This window comes from Ursus maritimus, unplaced genomic scaffold, assembly GCF_017311325.1.
Source record: "Ursus maritimus isolate PB19 unplaced genomic scaffold, ASM1731132v1 scaffold_13, whole genome shotgun sequence".
Classification (NCBI taxonomy): Eukaryota; Metazoa; Chordata; class Mammalia; order Carnivora; family Ursidae; genus Ursus; species Ursus maritimus.
This window is the reverse complement of record NW_024423675.1, coordinates 35,173,581-35,192,430: the sequence shown is the minus strand read 5'-3', so window position 1 is coordinate 35,192,430 and position 18,850 is coordinate 35,173,581. Positions and strand designations below refer to the sequence as shown.

General features: G+C 36.6%; 1 protein-coding gene across 1 annotated transcript in view; it reads right to left on the bottom strand.

Annotated features, from left to right (window-relative positions):
- RSPO3 (R-spondin 3) overlaps positions 1-18,850 on the bottom strand; it is an 83,314-nt gene that overhangs the window by 27,077 nt on the left and 37,387 nt on the right. Inside the window, exon 4 of the mRNA XM_008691129.2 lies at positions 17,059-17,256. Coding sequence (XP_008689351.1) covers positions 17,059-17,256 — 198 coding nt within the window. The remainder of the gene's footprint in view (positions 1-17,058; positions 17,257-18,850) is intronic.

Here is an 18,850-nt window from a genome sequence, read left to right as displayed (position 1 = left end):
TTACCATCTTAATCATGTTTGAGTGCATAGATCAGTGGCATTAAGTACATTCACATTGTTGTGCAACCATCACTACCATCCATTTCCAGAAATCTTTTTGCCTTGCAAAACTGAAATTCTGTACCCATTAAATAACAATTCCTGATTCTCTGCTATCCCAACTCCCTGGCAACCACCATTCTACTTCTGGCCTCAATGAATTTGACTACTCCACCTCATATAAGTGGAGTCATACAGTATTTGTCTTTTTGTGACAGGCTTATTTCACTTAGCATTGGGTCCTCAAGGTTCATCCATGTTGTAGAATGTGCCAATTTCCTTCCTTTAAAATTTTTTTAAATTGAGGTATAATTGACACATAGCACTATATTGGTTTCAGGTGTACAACATAGCAATTTGATATTTGTATACATAATGAAATGATCACCACAACAAGCCTAGCTACCATCTGTCACCATACTAAGTTAACTTTTTGGATTTACTCTCTTGGCAACTTTGAAGTATGCTCTCAAATATTATTGAGGTCACCATGCTGTACATTGCATCATGACTTATTTATTTTATAACTGGAATTTTGTACCTCTTAATCCCTTTCACCTGCTTTGCCTACTCCCCAAACCCCACCCCTCTGGCAACCACCATTCTGTTCTCTGTTATCTATGATTTTTGTTGTTTGGTTTGGTTAGTTGCTTTTTAGATTCTACATGTAAATGAAATCATATGGTATTTGTTTTTCTCTGACTTATTTCACTTAGCATAATTCCCTCAAGTTCCATCCATCAGCCATGTTGTTGCAAATGACAAGATTTCATTCTTTACTTATGGCTGAGTAGTATTCCACCATGTGTGTTGTAAATAATGCTGCAATAAACATGGGGGTGCATACATCTTTTCATGTTAGTGTTTTCATTTTCTTCAGATAAATACCCAGAAGTGGAATTGCTGGATCATATGGTAGTTCTATTTTTAATTTTTTTAGGCAACTCCATACTGTTTTCCGTAGCGGCTGCACTAATTTACATTCCCACCAACAGTGCATGAGGGTCCCCTTTCCTCCCTGTCCTTGCCAATACTTGTTATTTCTTGTTATTTTGATATTAGCCATTTTAATAGGTGTCATTGTAACATCTATTGTGGTTTTTGATTTGCATTTCCCTGACGATCAGTGATGTTGAGCATCTTTTCGTGTGCCTCTTGGCCATCTGTATATCTTCTTTGAATGAATGTCTATTCAGATCCCCTGAATAGGGTTGCATGAGTTCTTTATATATTGAGTTGTATGAGTTCCTTCTACATTTTAGATATTAATTCCTTATTAGGTATATGATTTGAAAATATTTTCTCCCATTCAGTAGATTGCCTTGTAGATTGATGGTTCCTTTTGCTGTGCAGAAGCTTTTTAGTTTGATGTAATCCCACTTGTTTATTTTTGTTGCTGTCGTCTTTGCTTTTGGAGTCAGATACAAAAATTTATTACCATGACTGATGTCAAGTAACTTAACAACTATGTTTTCTTCTAGGGGTGTCAGGTGTTACATTCAAGTCTTTAATACATTTTGAGTTAGTTCTTTTGTGTGGTATAGGACAGTTGTCTCGTTTCATTCTTTTGCATCTGGCTGTCCAATTTTCCCAACACCACTTAATTGACAAGACCGTCCTTTCCCCACTTTATATTCTTGCATCCTTTGTTATAAATTAATTGACCATGTGTGTGTGTGGATTTATTTCTGGGTTCTCTGCTCTGATCCACTGGTCTGTGCGTCTGTTTTTATACAAATACCATACTCTTTTGATTACTATAGCTTTGTGGTATAGTTTGTAACCAGGGAACATGATGCCCACATATTTGTTCTTATTCAAGATTGCTTTGGCTAGTCAGGATCTTTCGTGGTTCCATACAAATTTTAGGATAAGTTTGTTTTATTTCTGTGAAAAACATCATTGGAATTTTGATAGGCATTGGATTGAATATATAGATTGTTTTTGGTAATATGGACATTATAACAATATTAATTCTTCCAATCCATGAGCATGAAATATCTTTCCATTTCTCTGTTTTCTTCAATTTCTTTCATCAATAACTTATAGTTTTCAGTGTACAGGTTTTTTACCTCCTTGGTTAAATTTATGTCTAGGTATTTTATTCTTTTTTGATGCAATTGTAAATGGATTATTTTTTAATTTCTTTTTCTGATAGCTCATTGTTGGTGTATAGAGATGCAACTGAATTTTGTATACTGATTTTGTACTCTGCTACTTTACTGAATTCATTTATTAGTTCTAACTGCTTTGTTTGGTGTATTCATTAAAATTTTCTATATATAGAATCATCTCATCCACAAACAGTGAAGTTTTATTTCTTTCTTTCCAATTTAGATGGCTTTTATTTCTTTTTATTGTCTAACCGTTCTGGCTAGTACTTCCAATACTATGACAAATAAAAGTGGGGAGAGTGGGCATCCTTGTCTTATTCCTGACCTTAGAGGAAAAGCTTTCAGCTTTTCACTGTTGAGTTTAATTTTAGCTGTGGGCTTGTCATATACGGCCTTAATTATGTTGAGGTATACCCTCTATACCCACTTCGTTGAGAGGTTTTATCATAAATGGTTTATCATAAGAGGTTTATCATAAAGCATTTTGTCAAATGATTTTTGCATCTACTAAGATGATCATATGATTTTTATCCTCCATTTTGTTAATGCTGTACATCATGTTAATTAATTTGCAGATGTTGAACCACCCTTTCATTCCATGGAGAATTTCCTTCCTTTTTAAGGCTGAATAATAGTCTATTGTAAGTGTATACACCACATTTTGTTTATCCAGTCATCTGTTGATGGACACTTGGGTTGCTTCTATCTTTTGGCTATTGTGAATAATGCTGCTATAAACATGGGGGTACCAATACATCTTTGAGATCCTACTTTCAGGGGCTCCTGGGTGGCTCAGCTGTTAAGCGTCTGCCTTCGGCTCAGGTCATGATCCCTGGGTGCTGGGATCGAGCCCCGCATTGGGCTCCCTGCTCAGCGGGAAGCTTGCTTCTTCCTCTCCCACTCCCCCTGCTTGTGTTCGTTCCCTCTCTCGCTGTGTCTCTGTCAAATAAATAAAATCTTCAAAAAAAAAAAAAAAAAGAAAGAAAAAAATATTTGCTATACACATGACAAAAGGTTAATACTTCTACCATACAAACAGCTCCTATAACTGATTCAGAAATTACTCAATAGAAGAATGGGCAAAACATAGAAATAGGTGCCCTACAGAAATCGAAATAACCAATAACCATGTGATTATCCTTACTAGTAGTCAGAAAAATGCCTATAATTAAGCAAGAGGATATCACTGTTAACTCATCAGATTGGCAAGAGTTTGAAGGACTAACAACATCCATTTCTGGCAAAGATAAAAAAAAAATAGGCATTTCTGATGTACTGCAGACATGAACTGTTAAAACCTTTTGGAAAAATAATCTGGGAGAGTACATTAATATTTAAAATGTGCACATCCTTTGATTTACCCAACCAATGTTTGGAACTCCATTTTATGTTAGACCTCACAATTATTGAGTGCTTACCATGCGCCAGATACAAGTCTAAGAGTTTCTTACACACTCATTAACTCCTCACTATAACTTTGCAATAAGGTTACTGTTATCATCCCCATTTTCCAGATGAGGAAAATGGGGTTTACAAAGTCTAAATAATTAGCTTAAAGTTATAGAGTTAGTTAAAAACACAACTGAGATTTGCACACGGGTACTGTGGTTTCAGTATCTGTATTTTAAATACAATGATGTATTCCAGCTCTTTTATGTTTGATGGAAAGTGAGTGCATCAGTTCATTAACATTATAGAGATTTTTATTATGGCAGTAAGGGTAAACAGGAACAAATTTTACTATCTATTACACCACTACAGTACATTGGTGTATATGCCATTATTCTGTGTATACATAATGTAGCATGTATACCATTAGTGATATTAAAAAACAATGCTTTTGTGAAAACTAAGCAAAACCCCAAATAAACAGCAAGTCTAGAGTTGAACTGAGATGGTTCTGCCTTCCTGACTGTTGCAGTACTTTCTTACTTCACCAAGCTGACATTGCAAGTATTCAACAGTGTATTTTGAATTCTGTGAACATGAAAAGAAACGATTCTTGGAAAATTGAAGTCTGCAGGGTGGAAAGGATGATAAGGCAGGAGGAGAGGCACTAAAGGCATCAAACATGGTAGGAAGCCAAAAGGGCTGAGGGAGAGAAATTAAATATAAAAACTCCCTTTTCCTACCCAATTCAAAACAAAATTTGACAGATTGCATAAGTGTGAATCCACCGGAGGTTTGCCCATGAAATCCTTTGGTAAGCTGTTGTTAGCTATTGAAACAAACAAAATTTGAAAGAAAACAAATCCCTTTAGGATTTTGGTGTTGGTTGGATATGACATGCATCATACCAGATGTTCACAGTATGTATTTATTATTCTGAGTGACATTTCACTATCATATATACATATTCCATAAAATAATTAGCTATCCAATGAGCATTCTACTAATTACATTATGGAAAACTAGGTTATTATTTCTGTCAATTAGGATAATAAGGTTGCAATTGATTAGATATTAACTACTGATCCCAAGTATGCATATATTTTAGGTCTTATTTTTGGAATTATTTGCAATTACTCATATTTCCCATTTAGTATGTTGCTATTTTCTTGCCTAAAATGTGGTATTATTCAAAATATAGTGAAAAATAAGCAGCAGTGTGCCTCTAGACATTAAATTTCATGTAATGCAAAAATAAAAGAATATCTTATTTAGAAGTGTACATGTCTTGCATGGAGATATAAAATGTAACTGGGCTCTGTTCAGAAACTCTTTCCTAAATCTGATCCTTTTAAAAAATAAGAAAAGCAAGCTTTTCCAGCAGAAACAACAAATAAACAAAACAACCATTTACAAGGCTTATTTCTCAATTATGGCAGTCTGGGCTCACAGAGGCTAGAGTTATGACCTGGTGGTGTATACACAATATAAACACAAGAGTTCAGTAATTAGGTTTGAGTTAATTTTAAAGTTCCAGTGACCTGGTGTATAATCAAGCAAAAGGTCATTACCCACACTGGTACATTTCACACAGAACACTCAGCAGCTAGAAATGGAAATGGACACGTCTTTACTTAAGCTTGCACAAATCAATCCCAGGAACCACTCAACAGGAGTTGTGGCTTCTTTTTCTATTCATTTCAGAGCCACTTTACTTACATAAAACTGGAGATATGGTTTCCAGAAAACCAGAGAAATCAGAAAAAGAATAAATTAAAATATTATTAGTATTATGCTGATCATGCTTCTCTAGTCTAAAACAAAGGGAGAGGAACTTAAAGAGAGGGTGAAGAACTTACTCTTTCTCACTTAAATCCCCCCCCCCCCCAATAAATAATATTGGGCAGGGATTACCCTGTAAAAGAGTATAAACTCAATTTTTAAAATTTTGAATTTATTTTTTGGAGGGAGATAATTTATATCTGTTGTTTTGTCAGCCTAGCATCCTTATTTCTAGGTAGAACTATCACTCAAAATGGCCCACATGTCCCTTGGCTTCAAGGGTGGTCATGTAACTCAGGAGGACCAATTGTAGGACTCCAGTTTCATGGCCGGTGATTGGTTCAAAGGGATGGATGTGTGACCCAAGCAGGGTCAATTTGAGTCCCTTACTGAGAATGCATGAATGAACACTAAAAGGGACAGCACGCTATCCTTTTGGATTGAGAGCAATGTGGATATAGAATTAAGACTGCCCAGAGCCAGCTTCCTCCTGAGTAGAGAGAAGTGCTGCAGCAGAGGAGAGCAAGGCCAATAAACAGAGAGAGACAGAAGCAGGATGAGTTGAAATGATGAGAAAGACCCAAATGATATTGTTTGAGCACTTTGAAGCAAACTGTGCCTAAAGCCAATAGTTTTCTTTTTGCTTAAAGTAATTTGAAACCTGTCATTTTTAACTAAAAGGTCCTGACAAATAGAGATGGGGTAACAGTGAGCTTAGTGAAAAGGGATTTATCAATGGGGGATATATATATTAATATACTGTTTTTCTGTTAGAGAAATAATCACCTATATTAGCAAATAATGTTTTTGAAGAAACTGAGAGAAAGAAAAAGCATAGAAAACTATTTTCAATGTAGGACATGAGAAATGGGGTACTTTACACAAAAAGTAAAAGGAAATGAATTGAAGATGAAATGGAAAGAGAAATATACATGGAAGGGAGCAGAAACAGTGGATTAAGATGTTTTGATGACTTTGCATTATATATCCATTTTGTACATGTTAATAATAATAGCCCACTGGTGCCAGATACTGTGCTAAAAACTTTAGGTTTGGATTTGTCTATCATTAAAAATTATACCTCATCTTATTTGGGGTCTGGTTTGACAGCAGTGTGTAAAGATTAAACCATTTAAGAGGTGCATTTCCATTCATGATGCTAAACATGATATGGTTCTAATGTAAACAAGTTTGAGAATGTTTCTGTTTCAGTGATGTCACAGGATTTAATTGTAATCTGGCTGTATTTGCCTGATCACACCTCTTGGGAGGCCTGAGTCCTTTCTGCAAGGCCTTAACAATCTACAAAGTTACTCTGTAATGCTTCCATGAAGAAGTTGCTGGAGTAGATAAAAAGAGGACAAGATAATGATCTACGGAAAGAATAATTCTTTTGTGCCTTCAAATGTTGTGTGTCTTCTCTGCCAAAGAGGTTTCAGCAACACCAGCAGTTTCAAGGAGTGGCTGTATTAGGGAGGTGGGGAGGAGGACAGAAGCATGAAAGGAGGAAGTGTCTTTTTGCTGGAGAAATGTTTACTTTGTAATTAGCAAAGGACAAGAAAGCTCTTTTGGAAACTATACTTGGGGGTCTAGAATTTAAATTTATGCTGATGCTCTCCGAGTCTCTCTCTAGGGAACCCTCCTAATTGGCAGGGATCTCAGTTGGCTAGAACAGGCTGCAAATGAAGCCAAGGTCTTGGGGTTATTTCTCCAAAGGGCCCGTTAACTCAGCTCTGTTCCATAAGCCACAAGCTGTATCTTTAACCCTACTTAACCATCTTACAAACACATATCAGCCCATCAATATGGTGATCACGGAAGAAAGACATATATTCGCCTTGAGACCAAAACAAAAGTAGGCAGAGATATTTCATTTTTGCCAGGATATACGAATGTCTTTGTGACTGATTTAGTGAACTCCAGTTAAGACTGCAGCTACTGATGGAGCAAATCGCAAAGACGAAAACTCAACACAGTTACATGCTACAAGTGAGCTGATCATTGGCGGTTACTACCTTGTGAAATGACATATCATGATGCCAACATCTAGAATAAGAGATCGGTGTTGGGAGGGGCTTTTGCCTTTTTTGTTCATTGCTATATCCTCAGCCTAGCACAGAGCTGGTGCTTTAGTAAATATTTGTTGAGTGTATGAAGGTACCTTGGCCTGGACTTTTATTTATTCTTCCTATTCTTCCCATTACAAATTGGAAAGTACAACAGAAATATTGTACATACAGAAACAGAAATACAGCATCTCCTGTATTAACCACTGAGTGTGTTTTTACAAGGGAGGAGATAGTACCTTATAGTAAAAAAAAAATATTGAATGAACAGTCACACTCACCTAACTGCAAACAAGAGAAAGACCTTGTGGTAAATGGGAAAAATGCTTGTGGCTCTCCGATCATCCCTGTATATGCACACCACCTTGCAAAGTAACTCTACAGCTTCTCCCACCAAAAGGTGAAATGTATTTCTTCAACTCTTGAATCAGGGCTGGCCTTGACTTGCACAGGCTAGAAGAATTTGGTGAAAGTGAAACTGTGCCAGTGCTGAGCCTAGCCTCAAATGGAATGCCTTCTAATCTCCCTCTTGGAACACTGTAGATCCCCTAGCCACCTTACTGATGATAGAGACCTAGCACAATTTCCTCAGTCCTCTAACCAGCCATGAAGGAGCCCAACCACAACTGCATGGTGGATCTCAGCCCGCATTGCCCACTCACATTTGTTGTTAAACAGACAGTTGTTTTATTCTTCTATGTTTCAGGATTAATTTGTTATGGAGCAAAAACTAACTGAAACAACTCTACCCTCGTGCACAGGATCTAAACAATGGCAAGATAATTTCTTGCTTAGGGACTGAAGAATGCTTTGTATAGTACAGCTACTACCCTATTCAAAACACTGACCAGTATGTGCTATGTTACACATACCAAAGGGTTAAAAAGCATTTGTTATTTATAAACGTCACAAAAAAGAAATCTCAGAAAATACAGGCATTTGCATGGATAATTTATTATGAAGGCTTCTTTAGAATAGGGATGCTGAGGTACACACCAACACAGCAGAGAAGCCTAAAAATGATTCTATCACCACAGCAAAGAAGGGACTGCACAGATAATACTAACACTTAAGTATTTCCCCCCCTAAATATGTCCACATGAATCTGACCACCATGGATAATGTCTAAAACATCTTAGATAGTACAAAAGTGAAATGATACAAACTTGGCATTCATTATAAAGAGTTCATAACTTCCGGTTAAATGATAAAAATGGTATAGTGCTTAGGATTGCGAGGCATGAAATAAAAGGCTTCTCATTTTCTGTAGAAATTTCCCTTTAACACAGAAAAGTTTAAGAACGTGCAATGGGATTAGAAAATGTGTTAGAGGCATGAAACCTAGTAACTGTCATTTCATTTTTTTCAACATCTATCTAGGTGCTGGCTGTGATCCTTCTGCTTTGTTATCACAGAAGGGAGAAAACTGTGCATATAAAGGATCTCGGCATGGTCTTCAAACCACAAACCTGGGCAGCAGAGAATCCTCACAAAGACCTTGCCATATTAATGTCAATGTCAGAAGAAACAGTGAAAAAGTTTGGGGTCTGTCACAGCAGCTGTAGCTTTCTTTTATCTGGGTGGATAACAAGTTCTGACATTGAGTTTGCAAACTGATTTGATGCTTCAAAGATTCAATGGGAGTTGGTGGGAAAGAAAAAGAAATAAAAGTTAAGTAACATAGCTAAGGAGAAGACAACATAATCAAATAAATTAAGGGAAGACGCCACGAGTGACCATGACTGAAAAGGACCTGAAGATGAATTATGAATTTATGGGGGTCTTGAGAGATGGATAGTACTATTTTTAAAAGTCTAATCTTTAAATTAGGTTGAGGTATATGCAAACTGCAATCTTTCAATCAGTAACAACCACACTCTGGGTCTGGATCTAGTACTTAACAAAATTCAGAGAGAGAAAATTTTGAAGTATTAGGTTGAACCATATGAAACTGCTAATATTTGGCCCCATTTATGACCTAGAAAAGTGGCAATTTCATATGTTCAACCTAATAGGAGGGGGTTTAAAACAAGAGATGGCTATACATAATTAGTTTTGGTGAAAAGAAAGGTAAGTAGTGATTAAACAACTGCCAGGCTTCTCCATTGAGGACATTAAATGAAAAATTTGGGTTAGCTTTTAAGAGGAGGCATATACATTTATACTAATAAACATCTCTGTGAGGGTGAAGGGTAGTATTTACTGCAATGGACTACCTTTCTTGGAAGTTTTAAATATACCTGAATATTTTTATGCTGCAATATTTTAAATTAAACTATTAATTTTTTAGTAAGGTTATTTCCTTTATATTGGGGAGGAAGATTTCCCCCTCTATTCCACCATCTTGTCCTTCTTACCAGGGATTCAGATCTTTTGAGGGTGTTCATTGGTGGCAACTGGTCTGCCCCAGAATTTGAACAGACAACCCATTTCAGTAGAGGCTGGGAAGGCCCCAAGAAGGGAAAAAAGAGAGATACTGTTGAGCTTATGTCACGGTTTCTCACACTTGCACTATTAGCAGATAGCTTTTGTTGTATGCAGCTGTCCCGTGCAGCTATTTAACCACATCCCTCCTCTACCTAGATGCCTGTAGTATTTCCCTCCCCCAGGCTGTGATCTTTGGAAATGTCCCCTGGGAAGCAAAATCCCACCTGGTTGAGAACAACCATCTCTAATGCCATTATTATTTCTGCTCTGTATTTTCTCAGATTTTCGCTGACCTATCTCAAAGGGCTAGTCTATTAACTGGGTGTAGGGGAAGAGCAGAAAGCTCCCATCCTCCAGTGCTTACACAGGATGAGTGTCTGTAGGCCAGCTGGTCTTCCTCCATGAGGTGAAGGTGGGGAGAGGACATCATCTAAATACTCTAGCCAATTGGCATACTACAAATTTGAGCTAAGGAATCCATCTATTTGGATTTTGATGAACTGTTCTGGGAATCTTTGTTAAACGTCTTGTTTTGAATTTGAATGAATATTTAATATAAATCTTTCCTGTAGGAAACTGGACTATTATTTACTGGAAGAGTTGTTAGAAGGATTTTAAGAAGTAAACTAAAAGAGAAGCAAGCCTAGGAACAAAGCAGACTCATCATTTTTTATTTGCTTGATTTTTAAAAACTGATTTTGCTGTAGCTTTAAATAGAGTGCTCACGATAAACATAATGCGTGTTTGTAATACTGGTATTTGAAGAAATGATTAATAGCGATTATAAATTAACATATAACACTTTTCCTTTATGTGAAACCAAGACGACTTTTACAACTTTTAATTTGGGGAAGGCACATAAGGAGACCTATAATGTATTCCAATAATGCAATAATTCCCACACTTATCTCTTCCCTGGAAATATCTCTGGACATTTTATTTATAAGCATACCTCATTTTATTGCACTTTGCCTTATTGTGCTTTACAGATACTGTGTTCTTTGTTTTTTTACAAATTGAAGGTTTGTGGCAACCCTGCATCGAGCAAGTCTACTGACACCACTTTCCCAGCAATATTTGCTCACTTTGTGCCTCTGTATCATATATATATCCCTGTCATATTTCAAATGTTTTCATTATTCCTGTGTTTGGTATGGTGATTTGTGATCAGTGATCTTTGCTTTTACTATTGTAATTATTTTGGGGCACCACAAACCCCACGGTGAACCTAATCGATAAATGTGTATTTTCTCACTGCTCCACTGACTGGTTGTTCCCCCATCTCTCTCTCTTCTTGGGCCTCCTTATACCCTGAGATACAACAGTATTGAAATTAGGCCAATTAATAGCCCTACAATGGCCTCTAAGCATTCAGGTGAAAGGAAGTCACATGTCTCTCACTTTAAATCAATATACTGTATGGTGACTAACATCACATAATAAAAATTATTATAAAAAAAATTCAACCACCCAGATGTTTAGTCTACATATAAAAATATACTGATTATATGATGAAAAAAAATAAAGAGTACAACTTTAATTTTGATGGAAAAAAAAAACACACAAAAACCAGATGATGAAGCTTAGTGAGGAAAGCATTTTGAAAGCCGAGCTACACTGAAAGCTAGGCTTCTTGCGCCAGTCAGCCAAGCTGTGACTGCAAAGGAAAAGTTCTTGATGGACATTACAAGTATTACTTCACTGAACAAATGAATAATAACAAAGCAAAACAGCCTTATTGCCGATACAGAGAAAGTTTTATTGGTATGGATAGAAAAACCAAACCAGCCACAACATTCCCTTAAGCCAAAGCCTCACCTAGAGCAAGGCCCTAACTTTATTCAGTTCTGTGAAGGCTGAGAGAGGTGAAGAAGCTGCAGAAGTTTGAAGCCAGCAGAGGGTAGTGGATTTACAGAAAGAAGTCATCTCTGGGACAGAAGAGTGCAGGGTGAAGGAGCAAGTGCTGACGTAGAGGCTGCAGCAAGTTCTCCAGGAGATCTAGCCGGGATCATCAGGGAAGGTAGCTACACTCAACGACAGATTTTCTTTTTCCTTTTCTTTTTTTAAAGTTTTTATTTATTTATTTGACAGAGAGAGACAGCCAGCGAGAGAGGGAACACAAGCAGGGGGAGTGGGAGAGGAAGAAGCAGGCTCCTAGCGGAGGAGCCTGATGTGGGGCTCAATCCCAGAACGCCGGGATCACGCCCTGAGCTGAAGGCAGACGCTTAATGACTGAGCCACCCAGGCGCCCCTCAACGACAGATTTTCAATGCAGACCAAACAGCCTTATCTTGGAGGACAACGGCATAGCGCTTTCGTAGCTAGAGATGAGAAGTGAAACCTGAACATGTAACCGAATTGTTGCAATCTCACCATCAAACTTGAATGGATGAGTTGCTTCTTATGGATGACCAAAGAAAGTCGTGTTCTGAGATGTAATCTACTTCTGATGAAGATGTTTGAAGATTGTTGACATGACAGCAAAGGATTGAGATTATCATAGAAACTTAGTTGATACAACGGCAGCAGGGTTTGAGAGGACTGACTCCAATTTTGAAGGAATTCTACTGTGCTATCAAACAGCACTGCAAGCTACAGAGAAATCATTTGTGAAAGGAAGAGTCAATCAATGTGGCAAACTTCATTTTTGTCTTATTTTAAGAAATTGCCACAACCACGCCAGCCTTCAGCAACCACCACCCTACTCAGTCAGCAGCCCATCAACATCAAGGTAAGACCCCCCACCAGCAAAAAGATAACAACTGGCTCATGATGTTCGTTAGCATTTTTTAGCAATGAAGTAAGTATTTTAAAATTAAGGTATGTACATGATTTTTTCAGACATAATGCTATTGCACAGTTAATAGTCCACAGTATAGTGTAAACATAACTTTTATATACCCTGGGAAACCAAAAAATTAACCTGACTCATTTTATTGCAATATTTGCTTTATTATGGAGGTTTGGAACCAAACCCACAGTATCTCTGAGGTATGCCTGTATTTATATTCTAATGGTTTCTTTTCTCTTTCTGCTTGGACAGATGCTATTTCTTCTTTAATCAAGAAAGTAGACCCTGCCCCATTTCTTCCATGACTCTGCTCTTCTTTCTCCTTTCTATCCCAAGATCATGCACTGCATGTATTTAATTAGTATCTCTTCATGCAATTAGCTAAAGAACAAAATTTCTTTCATTCTTTGTGAGTTTCCTCAAAACCCAGTATCTATAGGAAATTCTCTTCAGTTAAAGAAATGTATAAATGAATGAGAAACATGTTTAGTGGTCCTCCTTCTTCTGACCCCCTCATACCTCTACACACATAGTATCACCCTTTTGCATCAAATAAAGGCATATATATATATATATATATATAATTTTCTTCTCCCTTTTCACATCCCTTTATCTAAGATGGTCATGCCCAGTATAACAAAAGAGTCAATAAATATAAGTTGACAACTGTTGAATATGCATTTTTCTCCTTGTTTACTTCCATTTCAACATTCTGTTTTAATGCACATGTGAGACTACTCTATATGTTAGCCTTTACACTTTCTTAAAATATATGCTATATATCAGACATTTCAGATACATAGTTCCACTGAGATAGGCTCAAGTTAGAAAATATTGCAACGGTACTAATTTCTTATTAAAGTTGGTAATTGAGGGAGCAGTAAAAAGACTGATTAAAAGGTAAGGGAAAAAATTCTAGAAGATGCAAACAAATAGTACATCAGATAAAAATTTAGGGGACTACAAAAATTACATTTATATCCTCGTACTCATTTACTATATTCTAAACATGAGAAAGATGTTAATAAAAAAAAGTGTGTGTTTATAAGATTTTGCAACCAATTTTTTCAACATATATATTAAAATACATCTCACAACTTGAAGAATTCATTCTGTTACTAAAAACTACTTCCTTCGATTCAGCTTCTTCTTTGTGTACATTTTGGAAAGTCATTTCTGGATCTTATCATTCTTCCCTGGAGACCTTGTCTTTGGCAATTACAACACAGCAGAAAAAATTCCTGAACACATGCTCCATACCTTTTCCAAATATGAGTTATCTACCTCTGTCTATTATGAGCCTCTTAGACAGGGATGATAGACTTAAATTTAAAATCAAGATTTTCAGGCTAAATTTTATTTTAAAAACCTAATGTTTTAGCTTGTTCATCTAGAAATGCTGCAACCATGAACCTAAAAGACTTTATTTTATGAGTCTACAAGCATTTAGGAGCAACCTGGGTAACACCTATTCTAGTGGTAGGAGAAATCAAGCCTTTATCACTTTACTGTATCTATCTTCATATATCTTCATATGTATTTATAATATATATCTCGAATCTAAATGAGAAGACTCCAGGTGGCATTAATATTTTGATATGATGTTTGATAATAATGGCCTGTCCACAGTTCATTATTACTTTTTTATTTGGTTTCTTCGTGTTCAAACAGAATAATTGGTAAGTTATCATCAAGAAAAGTTAAGAAAAATATACAGTTAGAGAAGTAAGAAATGAAGGGAGAAGTGGTTTCCTTCCTATGTTAAATTTCTGGGCCACTGGAGAAAAATTTTTTGAGACATATACAAAGCTGAATAAAGATTAAATAAAAGTGGAACTAAATCTGGTATAAATGTGATCCACCTAAATTTTTCTAGTTGGATGTAGTTCTTAGTAAATGTAAAATGTCACTAAATCCTACTCAGAGAGGAGGAAAAAAGACCAGAAGAAACTTTTAAGCCAAGCTTATGTCACAGGTTATTATTTTAAACTTCTTGTGGCATTATTTATCTTATCTGTAGCTGGTTTTAAAAACTGACATTTTCAATGTTAATATTTAAGTCAAGTCCTAGCAAAATATATTAGAAGACCACATTCTCAAATGAAAAACTAGTATCATAATTTAATTTTTCTATTGGGTAAGGTTTTCTTCACTTATATTTTTAAAGTCAAGTATACTGAATACTGATTAATAATGTAGAATCTTTGTGAAAGAATAATATGAGGAAGGACCACCTGTAAGTCATTAAATTTCAAGAAAATATAGCAAAAATAAGTAAATGTACGGCTATGGGAGTTTACCAACAAGGCGAGTGATGAAATATTTGATTTCCAAATCCAACTTTTTAAAATGTAAGATGTTTTAAATTAATCGGTAACAAATGCCAGAAAGACCTTTTTCACTAGCCAACTTTCATTCCTTAAACCTAATTTTAATCAAAACCTCTTACAAATTTACAAAAGCTTGAAGTTCCCTTTAAAATCATCCATGTCTTCAAAATTTTTATCACAGTAACTACTTGATTACTCATAGCAGTAGCAGACTGGATACATTCTGATACTGGCCAATTCTTTTGGTATAGTGAAAGATACTTTTTGCAAAGTACCAGTGATCCATGTTAAATGATCGATGTTCAAGTTTGCACAACACTCTCCTCTCTGTTCCCACTGAATTTTGTTCATGTATCTATAATCCTCCGTTTGTATATGATATTGTGATTATCTATTTAAACATCTCAATCCTCCATTGGACCCTGACTATACCTTCAGGATAGGGATAGTACCCTTTCAGTTGTGAATCCCCAAGACTTAGCACTGTGTGTGGCCACAAAGTAAAAATTCAATAAAACCATGTTGAATGGGGGCGCCTGGGTGGCACAGCGGTTAAGCGTTTGCCTTCGGCTCAGGGCGTGATCCTGGCGTTATGGGATCGAGCCCCACATCAGGCACCTCCGCTATGAGCCTGCTTCTTCCTCTCCCACTCCCCCTGCTTGTGTTCCCTCTCTCGCTGGCTGTCTCTATCTCTGTCGAATAAATGAATAAAATCTTAAAAAAAAAAAAAAACATGTTGAATGAATGAATGAAATAAAGCAAAGGAAGTTCATCTTACAGAGGCAGCCAAACTCCTTCCAAGCTGCAATTCATTGAGAGGATCATTTATTGGCTCAACAGAACTACCAAGAGGTACATAAAGCTACATAACTTCTTTGTAGGCAGTGGAGTGGAGGACATTAGTAAGAAAGATGGAAAATTATATTTTAAAGGACAACTGCAGATCTTCTAAATGGAAGCTTAATTACCGTAAAACATTATATTAAATGGTATATTTCTTCTTGGCAATTGTAAGACTTCAGAACAAGCTCTAACACAGAGTTATTATTTTTTTTAAAAGATTTTATTTATTTATTTGAGAGACAGAGAGAGCACAAGCAGGGGGAGCAGCAGAAGAAGAGGGAGAAGCAGGCTCCCTGCTGAGTAGGGACCTCCCCCCCAACAGTGTGGGGCTCGATCCCGGGACTCTGGGATCATGACCTGAGCCGAAGGCAGACACAACTGACTGAGCCACCCAGGCGCCCCTCTAACACAGAGTTACTTACTATTGATCTAATAGGTTCTATAATCTGGTTTATAAAGTTACTGTAACATGAAAATAATCTGGGGATCAAATGTCATTAATGCTTGTATTATATTTATAAAATATAGCCTTGGTGATTTATTTCAAATGTAAAGTCAGAATTAGAAACATATATTGGGGCACCAGGGTGGCTCAATCAGTTAAGCATTTGACTCTTGATTTCAGCTCAGGTCATGATCTCGTGGTCATGGGATCAAGCCCTGCATTGGGCTCTGTGCTCAGTAGGTCGTCTGCTTCAGATTCTCTCTCTCTTTCTCCCTCCCATTAACTCTCTCTCTCTCTCAAATAAAAAACATCTACAAAAAATACTGTAGAAACATATATCCATTTAAATATTTAAAAAATGCTATGCAACCTTTAAAATAGCTTTAGCCACAAAAGCTTACAACATAATTGTACTACTTTGATTTGTAGGCAGTGGAAAAAAAAGAGTAAGTTTATGGCTGGTGTCTCTTCACTATGTTCTTGTACCAAATGGTATGAGACCTTGTGTTTATGAGGCTTCTCAAAAGTTTCTTAGGTACTAGGAAGGATGATAAGAAAGATAATGACCCAAAAGACAAATATAGGCCTAAAAATCTATAATGCATCCTTTTTCATCAAGATCCAATTAACATACATCTATAGTAGTTTATAGTTTTGATATCAGACTCTAATTTAAAAATTGCACATCTATATTCTGTAATTTACAGCCAACATAAGCTTTGGTTGGTATACATTCAGGGGTTTTAGACACAAGCAAGAGTATTCGTTTCCTAAGAAATAAGTGAAATTTGCATCAAATTCAAATAAGCACATTTTGCTAGTATGATTGTACCTCGTTCTCCCTTCTGACACTTCTTTCTTTGCACTGTACACTTTCTTGTCTCACTGGTGGGGGGACACAGGTTACCCTTTGCTGATGGATGCTGTGTTATTTCTCGGACCCGTGTTTCAGTCCCTCTTTTGAAACCACATGTTTTTCCTTTCTTCATGCATGGACTCCAAGGACTCCATTCACTGGCCTCACAGTGCACTGAAACAGAGCAGCAGAAACAGGCTCAGCTGGCTCACAGATATTTTCACAGTTGTTCAATAAACAAAAAGATTTGCTTTCCACCAATACTTGCTCAAATTCTGAGAAATCCTGTAGAACAAACTTGGGCAAGATGACTTAAAGAAAACAAAGAGAAAGGGAAAGACAGGAATATAATGCTTTCATGATTTTAGTGCTCATAATGTCAGGTAACTCATTCTTGCATTAGGTTTACTTTTCACTGTAGATTTATAAACCCAGGCACTCATATAATTACTCACAATTGACCAATGCTTTATAATTTCTAGAGCACTGCTACAATTATTGATTGATCCTGACCATAACTTGGTATACTCATTATTATGTGCTTCAGATCCGCTTCTCAAACTTCTGGTGCAAACAGAATCATCTGGAGGGCTTGCTGAAGCACAGACCACTGGACCCTACCCCGAGAGTTTCTGATTCAGTTGTCTGGGATGGGGCCTGAGAATTTTCACTTCTAACAGTACATGTGGTGCTGATTTGCAGGTACAAAGAACACACGTTGAGAACTTCTGTGGTACAGAATGGTTAAGCAAAACAGGTATGTCCAGGACACTGGCCTGGATTCACTGCCTTTCCCACTTCATGTGCCGTTGAATACTTAAGTATTATCATTTAGTAACAGGTATGCTTCAGGCATAGCAGCATCTGTTTTAAGTGAATTCTGGGTCAATTTCAGCTGATAAACTGCTTCTAGACTTAACTGGAAGGAGTGATTTTTCACATGAACAGATGTCATTTTTCTAAAGCTTCTTTAGATTTTTTCCCCTCTTTTTCTGTATGTATTAATCTCTTCTTTTCGATCATGGCTTTCCAAAGTCTTGTAACAGATCTCTGCACTTCTAACAAAAGTAAGTATCTGCCAGATGCTATCATTCTATTTATGTTCATGCGACATCCCAATTTACAATAACTGAAACAGCTTGCTGCAATCATTCTTTAGATGATATAAGATGCTTTCCACAAAACACGTTTCCATTAAACTTTCTTGCTGCCTTGTGATTTAAAGGATCCTTATTTTAGAGCAGAATTCTATCTTTCATGCAATCTCAAAAAAATATATATAACCTAAATGCTTTAGAAACTTAAATTCTTTTACCATACATTTTTCACATACTTTTATAGTTACCATCAGGTAACTGAATGTAACACAGAGGTAAATGCAAATGAATAAATAAGTGAATTTAAGTTTCTGTGAACTTAAATGACCTTTACTGAACCACTCTTAAACTAGTTTTCATGTTCAGTTATAACATAATGATTTTTGTCAAAGAGCAGAGCAACAGGGGCACCTGGGTGGCTCAGTCAGTTAAGCATCTGCCTTCAGCTCAGGTCCATGATCCCAGAGTCCTGGGATCAAGACCCACATCGGGCTCCCTGCTCAGTGGGGAGTCTGCTTCTCCCTCTGCCCCTCATCCCTCTCTCTCAAATAAATAAATGCAATCTTTTTTTTTTTTTTAAAGAATAGAGCAACAAAGTCACTTAATGATATCATATCTTTTGCCAGTTAAGGACATATCTCCCAACCTGATATTAATGATGCAAAAGCAGT